General features: G+C 39.4%; 1 protein-coding gene across 1 annotated transcript in view; it reads left to right on the top strand.

Moving 5' to 3' along the window:
- LOC137445627 (dynein axonemal heavy chain 5-like) overlaps positions 1–24,881 on the top strand; it is a 169,128-nt gene that overhangs the window by 48,894 nt on the left and 95,353 nt on the right. Inside the window, exons 37-45 of the mRNA XM_068147494.1 lie at positions 199–327; positions 734–949; positions 2,546–2,692; positions 4,197–4,369; positions 6,843–7,021; positions 15,845–16,032; positions 17,714–17,908; positions 23,055–23,189; positions 24,198–24,387. Of these exons, the coding sequence (XP_068003595.1) occupies positions 199–327; positions 734–949; positions 2,546–2,692; positions 4,197–4,369; positions 6,843–7,021; positions 15,845–16,032; positions 17,714–17,908; positions 23,055–23,189; positions 24,198–24,387 (1,552 nt within the window). The remainder of the gene's footprint in view (positions 1–198; positions 328–733; positions 950–2,545; positions 2,693–4,196; positions 4,370–6,842; positions 7,022–15,844; positions 16,033–17,713; positions 17,909–23,054; positions 23,190–24,197; positions 24,388–24,881) is intronic.

Here is a 24,881-nt window from a genome sequence, read left to right as displayed (position 1 = left end):
TTGGACGTGGCACTTGGTGCCATGGTTTAATAGTCATGAGGTCTTGGGTGACTTGATGATTTTTGAGGTCTTTTCCAACCTTATTGATTCTATGATTCTATGATATACAGAATCTTCTGTTCCAGAACTTCAAGACAGAGTAAGAATGCCCTATCAGATCTGTTTATGGAGCTGCTTTTTTTTCTGCTTCTATTGTAGGCACATTTGTTAAGTTTGTTTGACAATGTTAACCGAGTGGGATTTCATGAAAAAAACTACGACCAGATTTTATTGTTTGAATCTCAAGAAGGCGAACAGGTCAATATTATTGAACCAGTTTTAGCTCAGGTAATGGAAGCGTATATTGCAGTTTTTCATTACTTGATTTAAAGTAGATTTATGTTTTAGAGGCCAGCAGTATCACATCATGTTATTATTTGACTATCTGAATGAAAACCTTGCTGTTCACCAATGCAAAGAGCAAGAGCAAAGGCCAGAAAGGACAGGACATTTGTGCCCTTCTGTAACAATTGCTTTACCTGCCTTTTTAGCAGTACTGATGTAAAGTGCCAAATCCATCACTTATCTCTAGAAGGACAGTGGAGAAGGGGGAGAGCAATCTTTTAAAGTTTAGAGAATAACAAAGAGAGGAAATGGGAATACAAAGGACATTGAAAAAAGTAGTGTAGGGCTTTTTCTGCTTGTGAATTATTCATAAACTAATTCTTTAAAAGTGCTTTCTTGTTTATTTCAGGGCAATGTGGAGTTCTGGTTAGGTCAGCTGCTGAATGGAATTAGGAAAACAATCCACACCATCATTAGACAGGCATCAATGGCCATTAGTGATTCAGGATTTAAGCTGTATGACTTTCAGGCAATGTTTCCTGCACAAATAGGACTTCTGGGAATACAAATGATCTGGACCAGAGATGCAGAGAATGCACTGAACAGTGCCAAAGCAGACAAAAAGGTAGTGTTTAATGAATCTTTGGGGATTAATTAAAAACATCATTTGGAACAGTGCAGGTTGTGAAAATTTCCAAGTAGTGTGTTGGAAAAGGCACAGATAAGTAACCAGTATAACAAAAAAAAAATAAGAGGAAAACAATGACAATAAATATGTTAAGAGGTCACGCCACCTCCCCCAGCATGTGCTTTAGAATTACTCCTAATCCTGTGATTTTCTCTATTGTTCTGTCAGTGCACTTATTTTGGGAAGGGACTGTTCCTCAGTCTGGGAATATAGGTAATCTTACCCTATTTCTGTCCCCAGACCAAATTTAGAAGAAAAAAAAACCAACCTCCCAGAATTTGGGGGTATAACTGTGCTTCATGGTCATTGGTCTACTGGAACAGAGTGTGTTAAATTCTTGGTGAGCTTTTTTCTTAGGTAAGGAAAAGAATAGAAACCATTTTAGGAGATGCTGGTTTAGTCTCAAACACATAGAGAAGATACTGTTAATGCCAAGGTGTTTTTATTAACATTGAATTTATGAAGAAAAAGGAGAGGATGTGAACTAAAGAGTCAAAAAAATCACTGTTAATCAAGAATTTATAGAGAGATTGGACTGAAAACTAATAACATCATCCTACCAGAAAGTACCATGCTGTACTTTGATACTGCATGAAAAGGAGGACTGCAGACTGTGGAGAAGACCACTCAGTGGTACATTTTTGGCATTGTCCAAAATTACAAAAGGGCATAGACCTGCTTTTTGTCCACTACAGTTCAGATACTAGATAGATGCAAAGATTCTTTTGCATTAACTAGAAAATAATTTTCCTTTTTAGGGGATGAACTGTGTGCGTGTGTTTAGGGGGAAGGAAGGTTGGTTAGTACTCCACTAGTTTTGCAGAGTTAGCATTTTTTTGATCATCAAACATTGTGAATTTTAAGCTTCACATGTATTTTTAGAAAGGTAGTGTGATTATTCTCTCATACATTTGGAACAGGGGGATGTATGAGCTGCCTTTTCTGAAACCTCAATGCTTTATAATTTGCTTTGTGCCGGGAACATCAGTGACACAAGCTGCTGCTGTTTACCTGTCAGTATTGTCTGGTCAGTGTTGTATTTTGTGGAATATTGTAAGACAAACCAGTGACACAAAACAAATTACAATTCTAGCACTGGCATCTAAAAATTACACTACATTTTCTCCCTCCTTTGGTTAGGGAATGTGATAGATCTCCAGGTTCCTGTTCCTCCTAAAGAGTAGATACTGCTTGACCTGATGTGCAGTACCCAAAAACCAGAGACTGGTAGTTCTGAATGTATGCAGGGATGCAATCAGCTAAAGATGTAATGGCTAGTAAAAGGAGCAACAGCCTTGGAGTAAAACCTTATGATGTGACCTGCTCATTTAAATACAACCTTATTGTATTCTCTTGGGCTAAGAATACATGTACAGAGGGCAGCCTGCAAATTCAAATTTAGGATTCTAAGCTTAATAAATACAAAGCAGATCATAGATATCATGGGCCCATACATTTGCAGATTTTTTTTTGTTTTTTCTTCTAAACACTGGAAAATGAAATGATGCTGGCTGCTCTTGATATGTGGAAAAGGTAATGCAGAGAACAAACCAGAAGTTTTTGGACCTTTTAAATGACTTGATTGACATGACAACACAAAATCTGACAAGAATGGAGCGCACAAAATATGAAACTTTAATCACCATTCATGTGCACCAGAAGGATATCTTTGATGATTTGGTAAGTTTTTGCTCATACAAAAGAATTATTAACAAATCTTACAATCTGCTCTCTTTGACTAACTCTGACATTAGTGCTGTGATCTGGCATACTAGATTTAGTTTTATTTAATATCAGTGTCATCCAGAGAGGGGTAAATTATATACAGGTATATGAATAAGTTTAGACTTCAGTTTTTTAAATGGTTATTGATACTCATCATGCACAAATTCACTCCAAACAGTACAGCTAAACAGTTTTTATTTAAACTTTTCTCTCACATTGAAAATGTAATACCTTATTTAATTGAAATATAAGTGGGAAAATGTCCCTTTAGTACTGCTATCAATCATGTGATTTCCAGCCCAGCATATGTGTTGACTTAAGAAAATAGTCATTCAAGGGTTAAAGCTGTGAGGCTCCATATATTTGAAAAGTGTAGCAACAATAACCAGAACAGATATTTTATTTTTTTTTTATTATTGACTTAAATCAGACTTCTCTTAGATAAGTCTATTGAATACACAAAACTGTAATGATGAAAATGGAATTAAAATTACTTTCATAGTGCTTACATGATGCAAGGTCAATAATTCAATACCCCATTGTTTAATTTATGCATATAAGTTAGAAAGACAAAAATTAAGTGCATGTGTGAAGAAAGATAGAAAGTCCTAAAGAAGAAACTACTGAAATCAAGCTGCCAGCTTCTAAGGTAGGCTTCTAATTTTTAATGTATTTTCATAATTATTTTCTTAATTGGACATTTCATTATGAATTATTATAACAAAATTCAATCACAGAAAATTGGTGAAATTGAAAGGGTCTGTATGTGAAAGAAAAAATTAGAGGCAAGTCCAAAACTGGGGAAAGAGTTATTAATTGGTACATGTCATATTGTCCTCTTCCCTCAAAATGTTCTGTTCCCTGCTAAATACCTCCTTTTGTGACTGAGAGAAAGCAGAGGGAAGTTACTGAGAACCCAGAACCTCCTCTTCACCTTGCACCGTGTCTGCAATGCCAGTAACCAAGACTACATTTTCTGTAAGCGGCAGAGTGTCAAAAATAATGAATCAAGATCTATTAATCTGCCACAAATCTAAGTATGTGTGGCAAACTGAGAATGAACAATGCACCCCCACTAAACAAACACATCGACATATATGCAATACATTCAGATGTTTTCTATGATTTAGTATTTATGTGAATAATGTCAGCAGGTACTGTGCAATGTAAAGAGTATTGTCAGTTTTTAATGAAGTTTTCCATCACTGTTCTTCAGTATCTCTGTTAAGATACAATTCATAATCCATGTGAGCAATTCAGAGGAAAATCAGAGTTGTCAAAAGGTTCAAAGCACATCACAGACGAGTTGAAAATATAATTCTGAATGTCTTGATTCTTGACAGATTCTGTGTCTGCTCTTCCAGAACTTGAATGTATGCATAACAGACTTATCTTCTGTGTGAAATCTATGATGCATTTGTTTCATTTCTTTATTAATGATTTTTCTTTTCCATTATAGGTTCGTATGAACATTAAATCACCCTCTGATTTTGAATGGCAAAAACAGTCTCGATTTTATTTTCTCGAAGACTTGGATAAATGCATTATCCAAATAACTGATGTAGAGTTCACCTACTGCAATGAATACTTAGGGTGTACAGACAGGCTTGTTATAACTCCCTTAACTGACAGGTAGCTATAAAACACAACACATTGTATAGTACTGGAGCTAATGCCTAAGACTTAATTCCTTTAACTTCCATGAGTCAGAGTTCTTTCTTTGGTTGCACTGTAATGCTGCAGTATCGCTGATGAACAGCAGAGGCCAGTGCTTATATATTCAATTGGCAAAAGTAGGCAGCTCCAGAAGGGGTCCTGGATTCTCTTGTGAGTGTTTGCTGTGATATGCACTGTAAAACATATTAGCGCTCAAGGTAAATATATCTGAACACTGTACACTTCACCAGCCTAAACAGAGCACACCTAACCCCCAATATATTGCTGCTTTCTGTAAACCAGTAGTATATTTCATAATTTGGGAGTATAGGAAAGGAGGCATTTGAAATCACCATAGAGGTTGAGAGGAATAACTCAGGATATAGCACAGAGTAACTGGTGCCAATATGGTTTTAGGCAAGGCCTGTGAAGAATTACAGGACTACACAGAAAAAGCTCTAAGGCAAAACACAAGGAGATAGTTTTAAGGCTGGCGTGTTAGTTGTACAGCGTGGTAAAACTCCATTAGATCTGTATTTCCCTAAAGTACTTGGTAGTACTTCAGCTAGGCAGGAGACAGATGTATTTACTCTACCAGAGCTTTTAAGTGTGGATAGGATTGTCAAAAGACTGCATATTCTGTTACTTGTTGTGTGAAGAATGACTGCAGGCCATTGAGTTAATATTGAAATTGTCTTTGCACTCTCTGTGCTGCTAGATTTTATTTACTAGTGACATTTCAGCCTTTTGCCAGTTTCTGAACTGAAATTATGCCCAGTGAGTTATCTAAGAGAGCCAAAGCACTGTGCTTGGATACCTGGCTTTGAATATTTAGCACACATCTCCCTAATTTCATGTTCTATACCCTACTATTCCTATGCTAGATAGAGATGTGTTTGCAGCAGTAAGCATGCAGTTGATTTGTGAGTATGACAGCACTACCACACAGGCAATATTTTTGCTCACTGAGGGAGACAGTATCAAGAAAATGTTGTCATTCCAAATTTGTTCACAGAATTAAAATGCAACCTAAATTGGTTAGGGATTGATTCAAGGTACTATGTTACATGAGACTGAAAACTAGCACAGGGTGACATTATTGAAGAAAGTGAGCCTTCTGAATGAGTTTAAAATAGTAATATCAACAAAAGAGAGCAGAGGTATCTGTCTTTGGGCAGATATAGAAAAGCCAAACAGAGCTGCAGGGATTAGTGGCTATCCACAGTCATATGTTGAAAGACTATTTGAAATAGAGATGTTTTCCAGAGTTGTCATGGGAAATTTATGTACCTAAGCAGTGTTGCATAAGAACAGAATTTATTCCCCTTATAGGTTTTTCCCATTTTAATATTTTTTTAAATATTGCTTTATGGACATGTATGAGCTTCAGACAATTTTCAGGTAAGGATATCTTTGCTTTCCATTAATTAGCTTGGAGTCAAGTGCTGTTTGGCTAATTATTTTGTGTTCAGGAAATTCCCCGAAGCGCATGATAAATACACACTGGCAATGGTACATTACATTAAGATAATGGAACTGAAATGGAGTGCTCCTAAACATCGTGTCAGACCTAGGCCATGTCATGGCAGATAGGAAAAATTAAGTGGCTGTTCTATTTAGGACTTGTACTACATGTACAGTTTGTCTTTACCTCATTTTCAGTAACAGAATTTGGAGGAGTGGTATTTTTTTTCTGTTAACTGAGTGCCTGTTAATTAATTCCTGAGCAATAATGTGATAAAGCACCATTACTGCCGTTTTATCAGAATGAATACTGCTAGGAAATCATACTAGTGATACTGGGGGATTTGCAGTGCCCATTTTCTCTCCCCAAATATATGAGGAAACTTTTGAGTTTCACAGTATTAAAATGGGTTTACTAGGATTTTTGAGTGTTGTAGGTTGGAACAGTATTCCTACAACCTTCAGTAGTCTCCACACCACCTGGGGAGGCTGAGACTTAAACTTGAGGATCTCAGTCCTGCACAGAGACTGAAGCACAATATAATCCTAGGATTCATGGATCCCTTCTCTTCTTTCTCTATTGCTCATTGCAACCTTCCCTCTCATTTCTTCTTCTTCTGTAACTCAAAGAGCTTATGTGACTAGCGGCACTGCTGTCGTTTAGCATGCTGGTAAGGAATGGCAAGAACAGGAGGAGTTTCTAGCCTCTGTGCCGTCCTATTTCCAGATCAGAGATCCCATCCTGTGTGCTCTGAGGAGAGAGTAGGAAGATGGGAGAAAAGATGTAAACTCAGTGGGCCTGGGTGCCACAGAATGAGGCTGAGTCGTGGAGGGAAAATGTACAATTACTGTGAGAAACTCACACTGGAAACCCATTTCCTCCACCTTGCCCAGCTTTGTATGGTACTACTGTGGATATGTTAATAGACTTCAAATAATTAATAGCAGAAAGGATTAATAGAACTCTTTGCTGCCTTGTCTCTAGGTGTTACATCACTCTAGCACAGGCCCTGAATATGAGTATGGGTGGTGCACCAGCAGGACCTGCAGGGACAGGGAAAACAGAAACAACTAAAGACATGGGCAAATGCCTGGGAAAGTATGTTGTTGTTTTCAATTGCTCAGACCAAATGGACTACCGAGGACTTGGCCGGATCTATAAAGGTAAGAAACAGTCTGGTGTGTCCATTTAAGAGTCATAAGGTTTTATCTTTTCACTAGGGAGTTAACAATGATTAGTAGGGTATTTTCTCCTGTTTTCTTTTATTTCCAGATGCTCACCAGCCTTTCCTGATACTTGATAATTTTTCCTTTTTCACCCCTCTTTTTTCTTTTTCCTTTTATTTTTTTCAAATGTTTCCTCTTTTTCTTTTTCTTTTTCTTTTTTTCTTTTTCTTTTTCTTTTTCTTTTTCTTTTTCTTTTTCTTTTTCTTTTTCTTTTTCTTTTTCTTTTTCTTTTTCTTTTTCTTTTTCTTTTTCTTTTTCTTTTTCTTTTTCTTTTTCTTTCTCTTTCTCTTTCTCTTTCTCTTTCTCTTTCTCTTTCTCTTTCTCTTTCTCTTTCTCTTTTTCTTTCTTTTTCTTTTTCTTTCTCTTTTTCTTTTTCTTTTTCTTTTTCTTTTTCTTTTTCTTTTTCTTTTTCTTTTTCTTTTTCTTTTTCTTTTTCTTTTTCTTTTTCTTTTTCTTTTTCTTTTTCTTTTTCTTTTTCTTTTTCTTTTTCTTTTTCTTTTTCTTTTTCTTTTTTCCCCTTTTTTCCTTTTTTATTTTTTCTTTTTTTTATTCTTTTTCTTTTTCTTTTTTTTTCTTTTCTTTTTCTTTTTCTTTTTCTTTTTCTTTGCCTCTGCCTTTTCCTTTTCCTTTGCCTTTGCCTTTGCCTTCACCTTTGCCTTCACCTTCTTCACCTTCTCCTTTTCCTTTTCTTTTACCTTGTTACCTAGTTGCAAGGAGCTATAGAAAGCTGCCAATTTCTAGAATACCAAACAGAAGAACATTTCTAAGGTAGAAATTGAACTAGCTGCGTGTATGAATACTTTCAGTCAAAGACAAAAATTTCTCTGAGCACCTTTTGGTAATAAACAGAATAGGGCTAGGATGAGCTTGCTGTCTGATTAAGTTTGAATATGGTCACAGTGTCAAGCACAGTCATCTGCTGGGTCTCTGCACTACCTGTGGTCATCACTTCAGAGAAGGAATGTCAGCCTTTGGTTCTCTTTGGAGTGGGTTTGTCTTTGATCTCACCAAGCTGTCCTTCTGTGAGAACATGTATGTCTCTTTATGTTACCACCTTTTCCCCTGACTTCTTTATATTAAACGGTGTGAATCATACATCTAGCCTCTGTATCCTTGTTTTGTTTCTGCCTTCTTGTCCTGAGCACTTTAGTAAGTTACCATTTCTCATTTCAAACTGCAGTTTGTCATTTCTGCTTTTCAGTAAAACTGGTGAGAGTTTCTGTGTTTAAGAACAGGACCTGAGTTTTAGGGCTCAGCTTTATCTCTGTTGTTTACTGATAAGCTGACCATTTTCCATGCAGTATTGTGATCATATGCATCAAAAGCTAAGTAATACTGTATAATGTGACCTTGTGTGGAGGTTTGGTTTTGCACCCCTGTACAAATTGCAATTTACCCCAAGGAGTAAATTACTACACTACTCAGAATTTGGAGATTAAATTATTATTTACAAAAAGTAGGCTAAATATAAAAGATAAAAACATATACAAATACATATATACACATACAATTAGACAATAACCTGGCTACACCCCTGTACACCATAGCCTAGACCCACCTGGACACCCTCCTGTACAGACCCCCCTGGACAAAGCCCAGAGGACTGTGTACCAGCAAGTTATTATCTCTCTCTCTTGTCCCCATCTCTGTTCCTTACCATAACCCAAAGAAAAACCAGCAAGCCAAGCAAGCAAGGTGAGAAGAGACAGAGGGAAAAAGAGAGCAAACAAGCTGTGCTTTCAGACTGTATAGAAATGCAGACCAATGAATGGGATTAACATATATTTTATGTTCTGTTCAGCTCCTTTGGACTGTCCATCTCCTGGACTCTTTCAAATTCTCTTGAAAAACTTATTTACAATTAGGATATTAGTCCTAAACCTGTAACACCTTGTTACTAGGCTGCCTCAATTAATGGCATACTAATGTTCCATGTGAGTTAGAAAATATGCTTGTAGAACTCAACAACATGCTGCTCAGTTGACCATGATGCCTGTGGCTGCTAACCCCAGTCAATTTGCTAGTGGGATGGTGTCTTCTCAGAGAATTTCCCTGGCAGCTAGATAGCAGACTGACTCATTCAGGCCAGCCTGAATAGGGTGATTTAACCTGATCTAGTGGAAAGTGTCCCTGACCATAACAAGGAGGTTAGAGCTAGATGATGCTTGAGGTTGGTCCCTTGGAATCCTGACAATTCTGTGACATACATTAAACTGCTGTGTGTCTGGAAGGAAAAGCAAGATTCTGTTTTTGCGTAAGTCATTGATGCTTTCCTTTGTGAAGGGCACCAGTTGCTTTGGACATACTTCCACAACTTGTAAGGGACTGTTTTGGAATTATAATTAGAGAGAGGTTTTGAGGTTTTTTTGAATAGTGGCTATACTGAAGTCAATGATGGAAATTAGCTCTTTTGATTTAATGGGAGGAGCAAAGTGTGTTTGGAGAAAGATTTTTCTTTTTTAATGCATTTGACAACTTTAATGGAAAAGGATAGTTCTTCACAGCTGTGGAAGGACTTTCCAGCAGACTGATAAGAAAGTTCTCATGAAACATACTATGTATTTTAGTGCACACATTGAGAAATTATTCAGAATTCCACATGATTTTATAGATTTTGTACTCTGCCAACAGTATTTCCTCTTCCAAACTCTTCACTTCACCTGGTGCTGTAGGTCATGTTATCAGATAGTGTCAGATTTAGCAGTGAGGAGAAAAAGAAGATGTAGAGGTGGTGTGGTCATGTCTCAAGCCATGTTTCCAAAAAGCAATCACATTATTTATTTTTCTTCACTGATATTAAAAATATAATATAATGTAATATAATAATATATACTATAAAACTATAATTTAAAGTTCTTCTGGTTAACTCAGAGCTGAGGTTCTCTCTCCTTGATTACTCTGTCTTCCTATTTAGTTTATTTTCCTGTGCAACTCCAGCTAACAGGCTTGGTTTAGCCAAGATGTCCAAGGGACAGATTTTCATTTTTGATAATTTTGGTTTTGAAATTTGAACCAAAAAGTAGGTTCAGATGTAACTGGTCATATGAACTGGACCACATTTAGCCTGTGAAAGTACCAGGAAAACAAGTATGGTGGATTTTTGAGTCCTCTGTTATATGAAATTCCCAGTGCCCGTGTGGGACCTGCTTGCATAAGTCTAATCCATGCCAGCATGGTACAGACACAGCATCCTGGCCTCCATCAGGAACAGTGTGGCCAGCAGTAACAGGGATGTCATTGTGCCCTGTACTCAGCACTGGTTAGGCCACACTTTGAGTACTGTGTCCAGTTCTGGGCCCCTCAGCTTAGGAAAGATGTTAAGTTGCTGGAACATGGCCAGAGAAGGGCAACAAAGCTGGGGAGGGGTCTGGAGTACAGCCCTATGAGGAGAGGCTGAGGGAGCTGGGGTTGCTTAGCCTGGAGAAGGGGAAGCTCAGGGGAGACCTTACTGCTTTCTACAACTACCTGAAGGGAGGTTGTAGACAGGAGGGGGTTGGTTTCTTCTCCCAGGCACCCAGCACCAGAACAAGAGGACACAGTCTCAAGCTGTGCCATGGGAGGTTCAGGCTGGATGTTAGGAGGAAGTTCTTCCCAGAAAGAGAGATTGGCCATTGGGATATGCTGCCCAGGGAGGTGGTGGAGTCACCATCATTGGAGGTGTTTAGGAGGAGCCTGGATGAGGCACTTGGAGCCATGGTTTAGTTGATGAGATGGTGTTGGGTGAGAGTTTGGACTCGATCTATTCTATTCTATTCTATTCTATTCTATTCTATTCTATTCTATTCTATTCTATTCTATTCTATTCTATTCTATTCTATTCTGTGTAAAATTTTCCCAGGAATCAGGGATACTTCATCACTGTTACTGGAATGTGTTGTTGAATAGCTTTTGGGAAACCTTTTATCTGTTGTTGTATTTAGATAAACATAAAAATTTTGTTTGCTTAGGTTCTATTTTCTGTAGTTACAGTGAAACAACTGCAGTCTTGCTTGAGGCAATTTTTTGTGTTTTGATATTTAATGCAGCATTTAATGTAAGATTTTATATTTATCTTAATTAAGAAGCTGAATAAATTAGTATGGAGTAAATTCTTTCAGGATCAATGAGTGTGTTGTAGCTTATTGCCTCTGGGCTGCACTGTGGCTAGACAGTTTTAAGTGAAATTTGATTTATATTATGATGTTGTAGCTCCACCCCTGTGTGAAAATCTTGAGAGATGTGTTGTTTCGATACAAAAGAGAGTTCATAGATGCTTTGTAATGGTCTCTTCTCCCAGGCAACCTGTGACAGAACAAGAGGACACAGTCTCAAGCTGTGCCACGGGAGGTTTAGTCTGGACGTTAGGAAGAAATTCTTTACAGAAAGAGTGATTTGCTATTGGAATGGGCTGCCCAGGGAGGTGGTGGAGTCTCCATCATTGGAAGTGTTTAAAATAAGATTGGATGAGGAACTTAGTGCCATGGTTTAGTTGATTAGATGGTGTTGGGTGATAGGTTGGACTTGATGATCTCGAAGGTCTTTTCCAACCTGATTAATTCTGTATTCTGTAAGTACTGTACTGTCACACTATTTTTAGCAAGACCTCCCTATGTGGAACAGCACATAAACTGTTCTTAGTAGGCCTCTTGGGTCATCTGGCGTAATAGAGGTTTTCACAGTAGCCTGCAAACATACTTAGTGTGTGTGGATTATGTACCTGTGCACTGAGGGCTGTGACCACAATGTCGCATTCAAGGTCAGCCCACTCAGCTGTGTATAGATCACTGTCACAGAGTATAGGTCACTGGCACGGAGAGAGACATGACATTGCATTGCACAGAGGCATTTTGAAGTCTTTCTGAGGGGGCAGCAGCTCTACTGTGTGATTCTCATATCATGGGAGGACCAGTGGAATACCTGTACTGGTTAGGTTGAGGGGATGTCACATTTCTTAGACATAATTAAAGATCTCTTTAATTTTGTCCTTTATTTTCTGCTTTTACTCCATTTATGTATTTGATTATCACAACATATTCTATGCAGAGACAAATTGATGCACAGTATGACAGTGCACAGTAAAATTAGACAATGGTCTCTAAGGTATTTTGCAGCTGACATTTTGCTTTCGGTGCCTTTGCTTGTATTTGTGAGGGGGTGTATACATATGTGTGCATTTTCCTTCATTTTCCTGCTTAAGCACCACCAGCATTAAATAATTTTGCAAGAACTGAATTTATTCAAAGCTGTGGGACATTGGCCTTGTCTGAGAGTCAGGTTTCCTAACTTCATGCAGCAGGTGGCATTACAGAACAAATGATTTTTTTTCCTTTCCCAGGTAAAAAACAATTTGGTTAGAACAGCACATCACCGTCTATAGTGAAAATAAGTAAAAAGCCCTTGAATATACAGATCATAAGTGTAAAAACCAATACACTGGAACAAAGTTTCTTTCATAAAGAATGTCCAGCAATAGGGTTTTTCCTTGTTTCATCCCAAAGAGCAGGTAATGATGTTTAATACACAAAGTAGAAAAAAAGCTTTGTTTTGTTTTTTAAGAACATATACTAGTAGTCATATAAGGCATGAAACAAAACGGCCCAAATGCATTTGGAAAATCTCTACAGCAATTTTTTTTTTATCAGAGAGCAACAAGAATGGGGTAGCTCTATGAGTGAAGGCAAGCCAGAAGCCCAAGGTGACCATCACTGACCAGGGCAGAATCCCACAGTGCTTGAGCAGGGCAGATTGGTGACATCAGCTGCCTGCCCAGTGATGATAAGACAAGGTGAAATAGCAAGCTGGGTCCCAGATTTATCTAGGAAGTTCTGTCAGAAAAATCAGGAGGCAGGACTAGAGGAAGATTATGGAGAGTTCTGGGGTGCTCCAGGAAGTTCAATCTCTTCAATATCTTCATTGATGATCTGGATGAGAGGATTGGGTCAGTCATCAGCAAATTTGCAGATGACACCAAGTTGGGAGCAGTTGTTGATCAGTTACAGGGCAGAAGGGCTCTGCAGAGGGACCTCGACCGACTGGACAGATGGGCAGAGTCCAACAGGATGACATTCAACAAGTCCAAGTGCCGGGTGCTGCACTTTGGCCACAACAGCCCCATGCAAAGCTACAGGCTGGGGTTGCAGTGGCTGGAGAGCTGCCAAACAGAGAGGGACCTGGGGGTGCTGATTGACAGCTGCCTAAACATGAGCCAGCAGTGTGCCCAGGTGGCCAAGAAGGCCAATGGCATCCTGGCCTGCAGGAATAGTGTGGCCAGCAGGAGCAAGGAAGTCATTGTACCCCTGTACTCTGCTTTGGTTAGGCTGCACCTTGAGTACTGTGTCCAGTTCTGGGCCCTCAGTTTAAGAAGGACATCGAGACACTTGAACGTGTCCAGAGAAGGGCAACAAGGCTGGGGAGAGGCCTTGAGCACAAGCCCTATGAGGAGAGGCTGAGGGAGCTGGGATTGTTTAGCCTGGAGAAGAGGAGGCTCAGTGGAGACCTCATTGCCCTCTATAACTACCTGAAAGGTGGTTGTAGCCAGGAAGGGATTGGTCTCTTCTCTCAGGCAACCAGCACCAGAACGAGAGGACAGAGTCTCAAGCTGCACCAGGGAAGGTTTAGGCTGGAGGTGAGGAGAAAATTCTTCATTGAGAGAGTCATTTGTCATTGGAATGTGCTGCCCAGGGAGGTGGTGGAGTCACCATCCCTGGAGGTGTTCAAGAGGGGACTGGACGTGACACTTGGTGCCATGGTCTAGTCAGAGGTCTGTGGTGACAGGTTGGACTTGATGATCTTTGAGGTCTCTTCCAACCTTGGTGATACTGTGATAGTGTGAAATCAGGATAACAGGAGATAGGCCTGTGCCTAGCTCTATGTACAGCAGAGCTAGGACCTGCCTAGCTGAGATGGAGCTCCTGGACTAAATGTTGAAGCACTGGAGAAGGCTGGTCAGGGCAGGTAAGGTCTATTGGTGCATTCAGGCCCCTGATATTCCTCGTACAAGAGACAGAACATTAAAGGACTTGCTGCCACACCAGTGAATTCAAAGAACTTTGTTTTTAAAGACAGTTGGATTGAGTCTTTGATGTTTTAAATTCGATATCTGCCTATAGAATTACTTTAATCTTTGCTTTTTATGACATTGTGGTATTTGTATATGTTCCATTTGCTTTTAAATTTTATAATTAAGACCATGTGACTTTTAATTAGCTTTGAATTCTTTTCCTTTGGAGTATTACTTTCCCTATAATATCACAGAAATCAGTTAGAAGCAGTCTGGAAAAAAGATTTTTTTACATATGTTTGAAGTGATTTTCACAGGAGATCTGCAGTATTGTCCTGGGTGAATCAAATATTAAGGTGCCTATTCTGCCTGTACCACCACTAGGTTTGAACTGGTCTGACTCCACTAAATTTTACAATGTTTTCTTCCAAAATTACATGGGTAAAAAGACCAAACAATGCAACAACATTAAAAGCAGTAGTTAGTGAGCACAAAGAAAGATAAAAAATAAGGGTTGAAAAAAGTTTCATATTTTTCCTTTTTTTTTGATATCTGCAAAAAATTACAAGTATTAACCAAGCTATCCAGCTGATCACAGTAGAAGATGGTACAGAGTAGAAGAGGGTCAGAAAAGAAATAAAGGGGCCTCAAGGAGATTTGGAGTAAGATGGAAAGTTCCTGAGGAACATCCTAAAGAGATCAGACAAGGAAGAACAGGGAAGGAGAGGACAGTATGAACAGAATAGGCCAGAGAAAAGAAAAGAGTATGGGGATTCAGGGGAGCTGTGGGCATAGTTGTTCAATAGTGTAAGCACACAAATGCCTTTTCTTGGATGTGTGCTGTATTTCTGCATTTAGCACTGCCTTAGAACAGCTTAAGCCAAACTGAACTCCACCAGTCCAGGGAAGTGAATTAAACACCTCTGAACATTTGTTTGTTGCACCAGTTAAAGTGCTGATCCAGGTCCTCGCCAGCCTAGACAATATGAAATACTAGTCCAGTGTGGGCTTTGGGAAGGGAGGAGATGTATTCCAGAAAGTTTCTGCATAGATGCACTAGCCTTTCTCTTTTGTAAATTGGATATGGAACATTACAAGAGCTTTCCCACCACTGCTCTGGAAAACTGGCACACTAGACTCTCCTATTTCAGTCCTGCCATCAGGACACAGAAGGAGTAATTGGCTCTTTCAAAAGACATTTATTTCATGATGATAACAAATACTAATGTCTATCTAGAACTAGATGCCCTGTTGCAAATAAGAGTTGGAAGTATGATGTCAGATTCCTCTCTCTTGAACAGCAAGATGCTATTCTCCAACAATTTTTGACCTGTGAATTGTTATTAAATACTACAATGTTTCTGTCACAAATATAGTGATTTCTGGTTTGATTGTCTGCTTTTCACTGTCAGTGTCTCTCAAGCTCATCTTTGACAGTTTCACCCTCTGCATAGATGAGTTTACATGCTATGTGCATGTTTATGCTACTAGATGGTATATACAACATTATTAAACACTTTCTGCTGAATGGTTGCTATAAAATTGTAGGATTATTTGTAAAGAAATTTGTGTGTCTTTCTTCCAAGGTGTAATTATTTTTCTGGTGTCATTAATTCACAACCTTATTTATTCTAAGTTTTTACGTCTGGTTGTACTCAGTGTTCATACTCTCTGTTCTTCTCATGTTGCTTGAAGTTGTACAGAACATGCTCTATTTTATATGTAAATTATTCTTGTTTGACCTGATATTTAACAGAATATTTTTCCTTGTGTGTTTTCAGGTCTAGCCCAGTCAGGTGCATGGGGTTGCTTTGATGAATTTAACCGCATTGAACTTCCTGTTTTATCGGTAGCTGCTCAGCAGATATCTATTGTACTTCAGTGTAAGAAAAACAAGAAACCTCGGTTCACTTTCACTGATGGTGATGTTGTTGACATGGACAGAGAATTTGGTATATTTCTGACTATGGTATGTGTGTGAATATACATAAAAGGCATCATTGTGAAAAGTCTTTTCTATTTAATTTTCCATTTCAATTTCCCTGCTGAAATCATTGGAACTGTCTGTTAGAAAATCGTGACTACAATCTGAAAAATAATTTGGTCAAATAATGATCATAGAATCAGAATCATAGAATGGCTTGAGTTGGAAGGAACATTAAATATCATCTAGTTCCAACCGCACTGTCATGGGCAAGGACACCTCCCACTAGAGCAGGTTGCTCGAAGTCTCATCCAGCCTTGCTTTAGACCCTTCAGGGATGAGGTGTCTACAAAAAGTTCTTTGGGCAGCCCACTCCAGTCTCACCACTCTCGTAGCGAAGAACTTCTTCCTAATGTCTAATCTAAATCTACTCTGCTGTAATCTAAAACTATTGCCCCTTTTCTTGTCACCACATGTTCTTGTAAAAAATCCCTCTCTAGCCTTCCTGTAGGCCCCCATCAGGTACTGGAAAGCCACTATAAGGTCTCTCTGGAGCCTTCTCCAGGCTGAACAGACTGAAGTCCTTCATAGGAGAAGTAGTCCAGCCCGCTGATCATCTTTGTGGTCCTCCTCTGGAGCCTTTCCAACAGATCCATGTCCTTCATGATGATCAGATTTTATTTTGTCTATATATATAGATGGAACATAGGATTTGAAGTATGCAATTATCATTAGCTACATATTTTAAGGGCATTTTTAGTTGAATATTTGACACATTGAGACTAAACTCAGCCCTTTCATATTTTTGGTCAAAGTCTGTCAAAGCAGAAGCAATTGACCACTGCAAGGGCTACTGTAGTTGGTCTGGTTATTATTTCACCACCTGTGAATATCTTTTGACTACAGTCCTTCTATATGACAGCATGAGGAAAACCACCCTCACTGTGGTTCACTGAAGATTTATCTTTGATGCCTGTGGACTGCTTCTAGCAGTGCAGGAGGCAAAGAAACAGGAAAGCCTAAGAATACCTTAAAAGCACTTTTGTCACTCCCCCTCCTTAGCTGTAGGCTATCTACTCGCAGCTGAAAGTGGAAGCACTTGTCTTTATTTTAAAGCTTCCTACCTCTGAAAGGCTGTTAATGTTATCACTTCAGTTTGAAAAAGAGGACAAATAAGTGGCACCCAAAGGCCAGTTCCAAGGAAATTTGTAAACAGCTGAAAGAGTTTAGGAAGTTACCACCACATAGCCATCATCTACTGTTGTCACAACTGAGCTATGCAGTAGTCACATGAATAATTTAGATAACCTTCAGTGAAAGGTCAGATCCTAGTTTAAATTATATTCAGTGATGGTTTGCAGTGCTTGATTGATTTTGCATTGAAATGGTCGAGAATGCTCACAAGGGACAGTAACCTTCAGCACTGCAACAGTATGAAGACCCTGAGGAACTAGCCATTTAGAACGGCTCCATCATGATCTGTAAGTGGCTTTCTGTCTATGTCTCTCTGTCTTGGGCTTCTCCGAGTAACACATGGGGATACTACATACCTCATGAGCTGCAGTATTCAGGCAGCTCTGTAGTGATGTGTAATTGTGACCTGCTCAAATTACCCTTTGTAATCTGGCAACTACTTCTGTGTTTGCCAAAGAATTATCAGAGAAGATAAACTTTCCTATCCCCCTTTAATTGTATAATGTTTTGCTTTATATGTTGTGTCTTTCAGAACCCTGGCTATGCAGGACGTCAGGAACTTCCAGAAAATCTGAAGATACAGTTCCGCACAGTTGCTATGATGGTGCCTGACCGCAGCATTATTATGCGAGTCAAGCTGGCAAGTGCTGGTTTCCGAGACAACCAAGTCCTTAGTCAAAAATTCTATACACTCTACAAACTCTGTGAAGAGCAGTTATCTAAACAGGTAAAAATAAATATTTGTCCAAGTGTAAGCTGTCACTGGAAGGCTACGTAGAGAATGTGCTTCCATAGAATATATAATTTTTTTACGCTCATGAACCTATTAATTTTTTAAGGTTTTCAGTTTCAAACTCTAGAAACAGAGTCTGAAATAATCACATTTGTAGTTTTCAGGCTAAGTTGTGTCATAAAGGAAGTTTGATTTGTGATTTTTAAACAGGGGAATTATTGGGGAAGTTGTGAGGAATGATATATCTTGCTCTGCTGAGCTTTGTAGAGGACGTGTTTTTCAGCCTCCTCACTTATGAAGTCTAAATCTATTGGAGAGGCACTGTCACAACTGTAAACAACTGAGGAGTGCCTAGAAGGCACTATCTTGCTGAGTCCTACCAGAAAGGTGCTGTTCTGTTTAGTATGGGTATTTAAGTGTAAAACAAAGGATGAAGATGCTTTTAAGAACAGAACTAGTTGTTTCCCTTTGATTGCCTTTGCCTGGCTGTCCACTAGAGAGTCTCAAGGAGAAACTCATATTACTGATAGGTCAGTTGCAGCTCAAATGTCTGCTTTGGTTGGATCCAAATGATCCAGGGCATGTAGACTATATGTTCAATGCCACATATTTTACCAGTTCTATACCATTTACTTAGTGACTACATTGACTTCCATGTAGAAATTGTGGATTACTACATGGAATATGATAATGCTGCATCATATTTACATAGTTATTTCAGAATTAAACCAGAAAAGTCATCAGCAAGTTTGCTGATGACACAAAACTGGGCAGAGTGGCTGACACAGCAGAGGGTTGTGCTGCCGTTCAGCCAGGCTTAGGCTGGAGAGCTGGGTGAGGAGAAATTTAATGAAATTCAACAAGGGCAAGTGTAGAGTCTTGCACCTGGGAAAGAACAACCCTGTGGATCAGTATAGATAGGGACTGACCTGTTGGAGAGCAGTGAAGGGGAAAAGGATCTGGGGGTCCTAGTGAGTGGAAAGATGACCATGAGCCACCAATGTGCTCTTGTGGCCAACAAGGCCAATGCCATCTTGGGCTATATTAGAAGGGGTGTGGTTAGTAGGTTGAGAGAGGTTCTCCTCCCCCTCTACTCTGCCCTGGTGTAATGGGTTGGGGCAAACCCCCTCCCCACCACAGAGCAGAAACAACGACTCAGACAAAGGGATTGCAAAAGTGATGGAAAGTTTAAATAGAAAAACAATTTAAAAACAAACACCAATGAAAGCTTTACAGAGAACCACAAGCACCGTGACAAAGAGAGAAATCCCAGAACATGCCCAAGAACATCCCATCCCCACCTGGGGGTACACCCAAACCCCCCCAGAGCTCTTTCCTTCTCCCCAACCCAGCCTTGGGCCTGGGCAGGCCCAAGGGAGGCGGCTCAGGCCATTTTACCTAGGCTGCAGCTGGGGACGAAAGAGGAAGACAAGACCCCGCATGGGCATTTTATAGGGGAGCAGGGCAGTATGGGAAATGGAATACCTGCCTGTGACCACCCCCTGGGCTGGGCCCACCCCTTGGGACCTCCCAGGTGTTTTCTGTGCAGTGGCATCTAGGCCAGCACCCAGCCTAAACCACCACACCTGGTGAAGCCACATCTGGAATATTGTGTCCAGTTCTTGGCCCCTCAGTTCAAGAAGGACAGGGAACTGCATGAAAGAGTCCAGCGCAGAGCCACAAAAATGATTAAGAGAGCGGAACATCTTCCTTACCAGGAGAGACTTAGGGAGCTGGGTCTCTGTCTTGGAGAAGAGGAGACTGAGGGGTGACCCTCCTTAATGCTTATAAATACATAAAGGGTGAATGCCAAGAGGATGGAGCCAGGCTCTTCTTGGTGATGCCCAATGACAGGACAAGAGGGAATGGGTGGAATTTGAGGCACAGAAAGTTCCATGTAAACAGGATGAAGAATTATTTCCCTGTGAGGGTGACAGAACACTGGAACAAGCTGCCCAAGGTGGGGTTGAGCAGTCTCCCTCTCTGGAGATATTCAAAACCCATCTGGATGTGTTCCTGTGGTGATCCTGCTCTGGCAGGGGGGTTTTACTAGATGATCTTTCTGGGTCCCTTCAACCCCTAACATTCTGTGATTCTCTATGCCTCTCTAATTTAATTCTCAATGTATGTAACCAAATTGGTTCCAATTGCTTTCAGTTTCTTTATCTGGGAGAGTTTCACTCACCACCTTTATATTACAGAATGGTTTCTGAAGGGTCACATTTGCAGTGACTTCCTGTAATAATGCCTGTGTGTCTCTATTAGCCTTCACATCAGTTTTTCAGGAATCTGAACAAACTCTAGTGACCTAGCATTAGTAGAGTTATCTCATTGTTGCTGTCCAATCTGCTCTCACAATCCTGTCGCCTTGTGTTTTATAGTCACCAGACTTCTAGGTTGCATTTGTCGGCAGATCATTTTCCAGGGCAGTTGGAAAGTGCCCACTCTTAAGGGCAATTAGTGAACATTGTTTTGGAAAATGTGTGTATGCACACTTTGAGCAGTTAGTAACATAGCTTGTTTCCAGAGTATTGAATACGGAAGTCTTTTTTCTTCCTCAGACTTGACCTTGGTAGGATTAGATTTTCTCAGTGCCTCTGTTTGAATGGTCATTTTTGTCCTGGAAGTAATTCTTTCCTTCACTTGAAGCTTCAGTATAATGTCAGATATTTTCCTGCAAACCTTTCTGCTTCTGACTTGTTTCTCAACGGAATGAAGAAGAACTGTTACTCTTTCATTTGTGCAGATCATTATTTTCAACTGTGTAGTACTTTACACTTGTCTTTATTTAATTGCATCATACATAGATCACTTATTGAATTTCTCTTGGTAATTTTGAACTCTAGTTGTGGTCTAGTTCACCAACTTGGTACCTTCTGTAAATTTAATCTGTAAGTTATTTCTTGCTGAAAATTCTGGGTTATATTCAATGTATTGTTACAATTTGCCGGCCTAGGAAAATAGGAACGAAGTTTAGGGGGAAGGTGTTTTAACTTTTCTTTGCTTTTTGTCTTCCAAAAATATCTGCCATAAATTAAATTCATTTCCCCCAAGTTAAGTCCATTTTGCCTGTGTTGGTAATTGGTAAGTCACATCTCTACTTTATATCAGAGTCACAGAATCACAGAATTTTAGGGGATGGAAGGGATCTCCAGACATCAAGTCCAACCTTCACTGTCAAAGCAGGATCATCCATGGCAGGCTGCCCAGGAACACATCCAGGCAGGTTTTGAAGGTTTTCAGATAAAGAGACTCCATAACCTCTCTGGACAGCCTTTCCAGTGCTCTACCACCCTCACCATAAACAAGTGTCTCCTCACATTGAGGTGGAACCTCCTGTGTTCTTGCTTGTACCCATTGTTCCTTGTCACAGTATCACAGTATCACCAAGATTGGAAGAGACCTCAAAGATCATCAAGTCCAACCTGTCACCACAGACCTCTGACTAGACCATGGCACCAAGTGCCACGTCCAATCCCCTCTTGAACACCTCCAGGGATGGTGACTCCACCACCTCCCTGGGCAGCACATTCCAACAGCTAACAACTCTCTCTGTGAAGAACTTTCTCCTCACCTCCAGCCTAAACTTCCCCTGGCACAGCCTGAGACTGTGTCTTCTTGTTCTGGTGTTGGTTGCTTGAGAGAAGAGACCACCTCCCTCCTGGCTACAACCATCCTTCAGGTAGTTGTAGAGAGCATTGAGGTCTCCCCTGAGCCTCCTCTTCTCCAGGCTAAACAATCCCAGCTCCCTCAGCCTCTCCTCATAGGGCTTGTGCTCAAGGCCTCTCTCCAGCCTTGTTGCCCTTCTCTGGACATGTTCAAGTGTCTCTATGTCCTTCTTAAATGTCTTAAACTTGTCCTATCATTGGGCACCACTGAAAAGAGGTTGGCTCCTTCATCTTGACACCCACCCCTCATATATTTATAGACATTGATAAGATCACCTCTCAGCCTTCTCTCAAGACTAAACAGCCCCAGGTCTCACAGTCTCTCTTCACAGGAGAGATGTTCCAGTTGTGCAGTCATCCTCATAGCTCTCTGTTGGCTTCTCTCCAGCAGATCCCTGTTTCTCTTTGACCCATAAGTTGTTGTTTTTTGGTTTTTTTATTTTATTTTAATCTACTGTTCTCCCTGTTTTGTTGAGCTGGGGAAGTGAGAGTGACTGGGTTTGTATCTGGAAGCTGGCCAAGGTCAATGCACAAAAGAGTTTATGAGAGTTTGGTCTCAAAAGAAATTCTCCAACTATGAGAATATCTTCATTATCTTCTCCCATGTCTGTCTTTACCACTCAGTTTTCTGAGCTGCCAGCAGAAGCACAGACTTTATAATTTAAAACTTTTACTTGCAGAGGTTTCTAGGATTTGCATTAGTGGTCAAAGAGGAAATGTATCACAGAACATTTGCATATATTTTCAAATCCATATTAACTAAGACAAAATTGTATGTATGGATACAAGTGCTAAATAAATTGAATATATCTGTATAGTTCTGCAAATATGCAACTGTGCTCCTAGTGAAAGAGAAGATATTCCAGCCCTTACCTGCCTTGTGACCAGAGCTGGTTAAATATGCCTCTAAGATGCACATGGCTGTTGGATTAAATCCTGTCCTGAACCACATTGTTGAGAGAACATCCACAGAACAGAACAGAAAGTCACTATGTACAGAATAGGATAGACTTCCATAGAAAAAATGGTATCTGGACAATTTCAGTATGTTTCTTTAAATCAGCAAGAATTGACCCTTTTACTCATGAATCCCACTACCATATATCAAGATAGCGACAGCCCTTGCATGAGCAGAAAACAGAAGGTAGTTGAAGATGTGTGGTTTATTCTTTGTGCAAATGGTGAATTTAGGAAGTGATAGAAGATGCATCTCTGTTAGGAGTGACCTGTAAAAGTGATTGCCACCAAAAGGGACACTTGGCAGATATGGACAAACCACACTGGACATTACCTTCAGGGTGTGCTAGCAACAGAACTGGAAATCTATTTGAAAAGATGAAAAGCTGTGAAATTAGTAATATTTAAAAGTTCAATAGCATATGTATTTATTAATGAATTTGTCTTTCAGCCTTCTATTGATTTTAAAGTGTTTAATCTTTGTGATTCCGATTGTGTTTATGCATTATTTCAAGGTTCACTATGACTTTGGGCTTAGAAATATCCTGTCTGTTTTAAGAACACTTGGAGCAGTAAAAAGAAGTAATCCCAAAGAGCCAGAGAAAACCGTAGTGATGAGAGTTCTGCGGGACATGAACCTCTCCAAACTGGTACTGTAACACTGGTGACTTCCCCCTAAAGAGTACTTTGTTTGCATTGTTAAGAGTACTTGCTATGCACTTTGAAAAGCTCTTTTTCTTCAGAGGTTGGATACATTATTTTCAGATTTTAATACAGTATAGTAGTGAGTGGAGAAGTAGAATACAATCACAATATGAGTGCTATTTGTCTTTTAAAGAGAGGAAAACACATCAGAAGCCTTATCTGAATAAAATGATTGGAAATACCATCAGATCCTAGGGGACTTAACTGGGGTCTTCTAATTAACTCCTGTTTTTTATTCTTTCTGCCCTATCTGAGGAGAGAGAGGAAGAATACATTGTGTTAGCTTTTAATAATGTCATTAAAGATCCTTCTTAATCCAGAATTTCAATTTATACATTTCTTGGGAGTCTGTTGCCTTTTCAGAACATCATAAGAATTGCAATGAGTGAGGTAATTGGAAGCAGCTAACGCCTACTTGTATAGTCTAATCTCTTTCAATATTACTATTTAAAGTATTCATCTTTCTTTTTATTGCTGTAATTGAAAGGTTATAGCACGTCTAGACTTCGTGTATTTACCTTGGGAGCCAGTTTTGCGATGAAACCAATTACTCTGTTCTGATGTTAATCTATTCAGTGCATTGGTACATGTGTTCAAACCTATAGGCATGCTTCAGTGATTTACAGAAAGGAAAAACTCATAAAAAACCCAAGGCAAAATATGATTGGAATAAATCTTGCTGCCTTCTGTAACAGAGGAAGAAACGTGTGTGTATATGTTGAAGAAAACTGTGTTAAGATGTGTTAATATTTTTATGAGCTTTAAGTATTTAATGTAGAAATTATTACTTGTAGATGCATTGTGTGAAATTCACTTAATACAACTGATTCATAAGTATAATATTTGCAAAAGATGAGGTTTTCTACCACCATCTTTTATATGGTATATTCTTGAAGACTGTTTACAGCTGTAATGAATAAATAATAGATTTCCCCCTATTTTATCCTTGACAGGTAGATGAAGATGAACCTTTATTTATGAGTCTCATTAATGACCTATTCCCTGGAATTACTCTGGATAAAGCAGGCTATCCTGAGCTACAGTCAGCCATCCAGAAAGAGGCAGAGAAAGCAGGGCTTATTCATCATCCACCGTGGATACTTAAACTCATTCAGCTGTATGAAACTCAGCGAGTCCGACATGGTTAGCATGCTAGATGAGGTTTTGAGATTGCATAAAAGTAATGCTTTTTTATATCATCTGCTACAGAATGAGAATATTTTAACAAAAAAATGTGTTTTAAAATTGAACAGATGACATTTTTAAAGCCTATGTGAATATTTTGCTAGGAAACAGTTATGGCTTTTTTTTAGTGTGCAGTGCAGATAGTGAGATTTTAGCTTTCTTACATTTTTATGGGAAATATGAGTGTGGCCCTGAGTGATCGAAATTTCTATGGAACAAGTTAAAATGTAGAATGTACATTAAAATGCAGAAACAGCCCATTTTGTTCAGTGTTCTGAAAACAATTGTTGCCCTCAGACACAGTTCAGTCATGAAGCTCATGTTTAATGTTACTGTGAGAATATGATGCTGAGAAGATTACAAAAAGTAATCTCTCAAACATTTACTTCAATAGATTCTACCAAGCATGCAATATAATCCCAAGTGTTGTTCTTTTCATTCAGTTCTGTCCA

Source organism: Melanerpes formicivorus, unplaced genomic scaffold, assembly GCF_026170545.1.
Source record: "Melanerpes formicivorus ecotype bairdi unplaced genomic scaffold, bMelFor1.0.p_v2 SCAF_15, whole genome shotgun sequence".
Taxonomy (NCBI): Eukaryota; Metazoa; Chordata; class Aves; order Piciformes; family Picidae; genus Melanerpes; species Melanerpes formicivorus.
The sequence above is the reverse complement of the archived record's forward strand: the minus strand, read 5'-3'. Positions and strand labels throughout refer to the sequence as shown.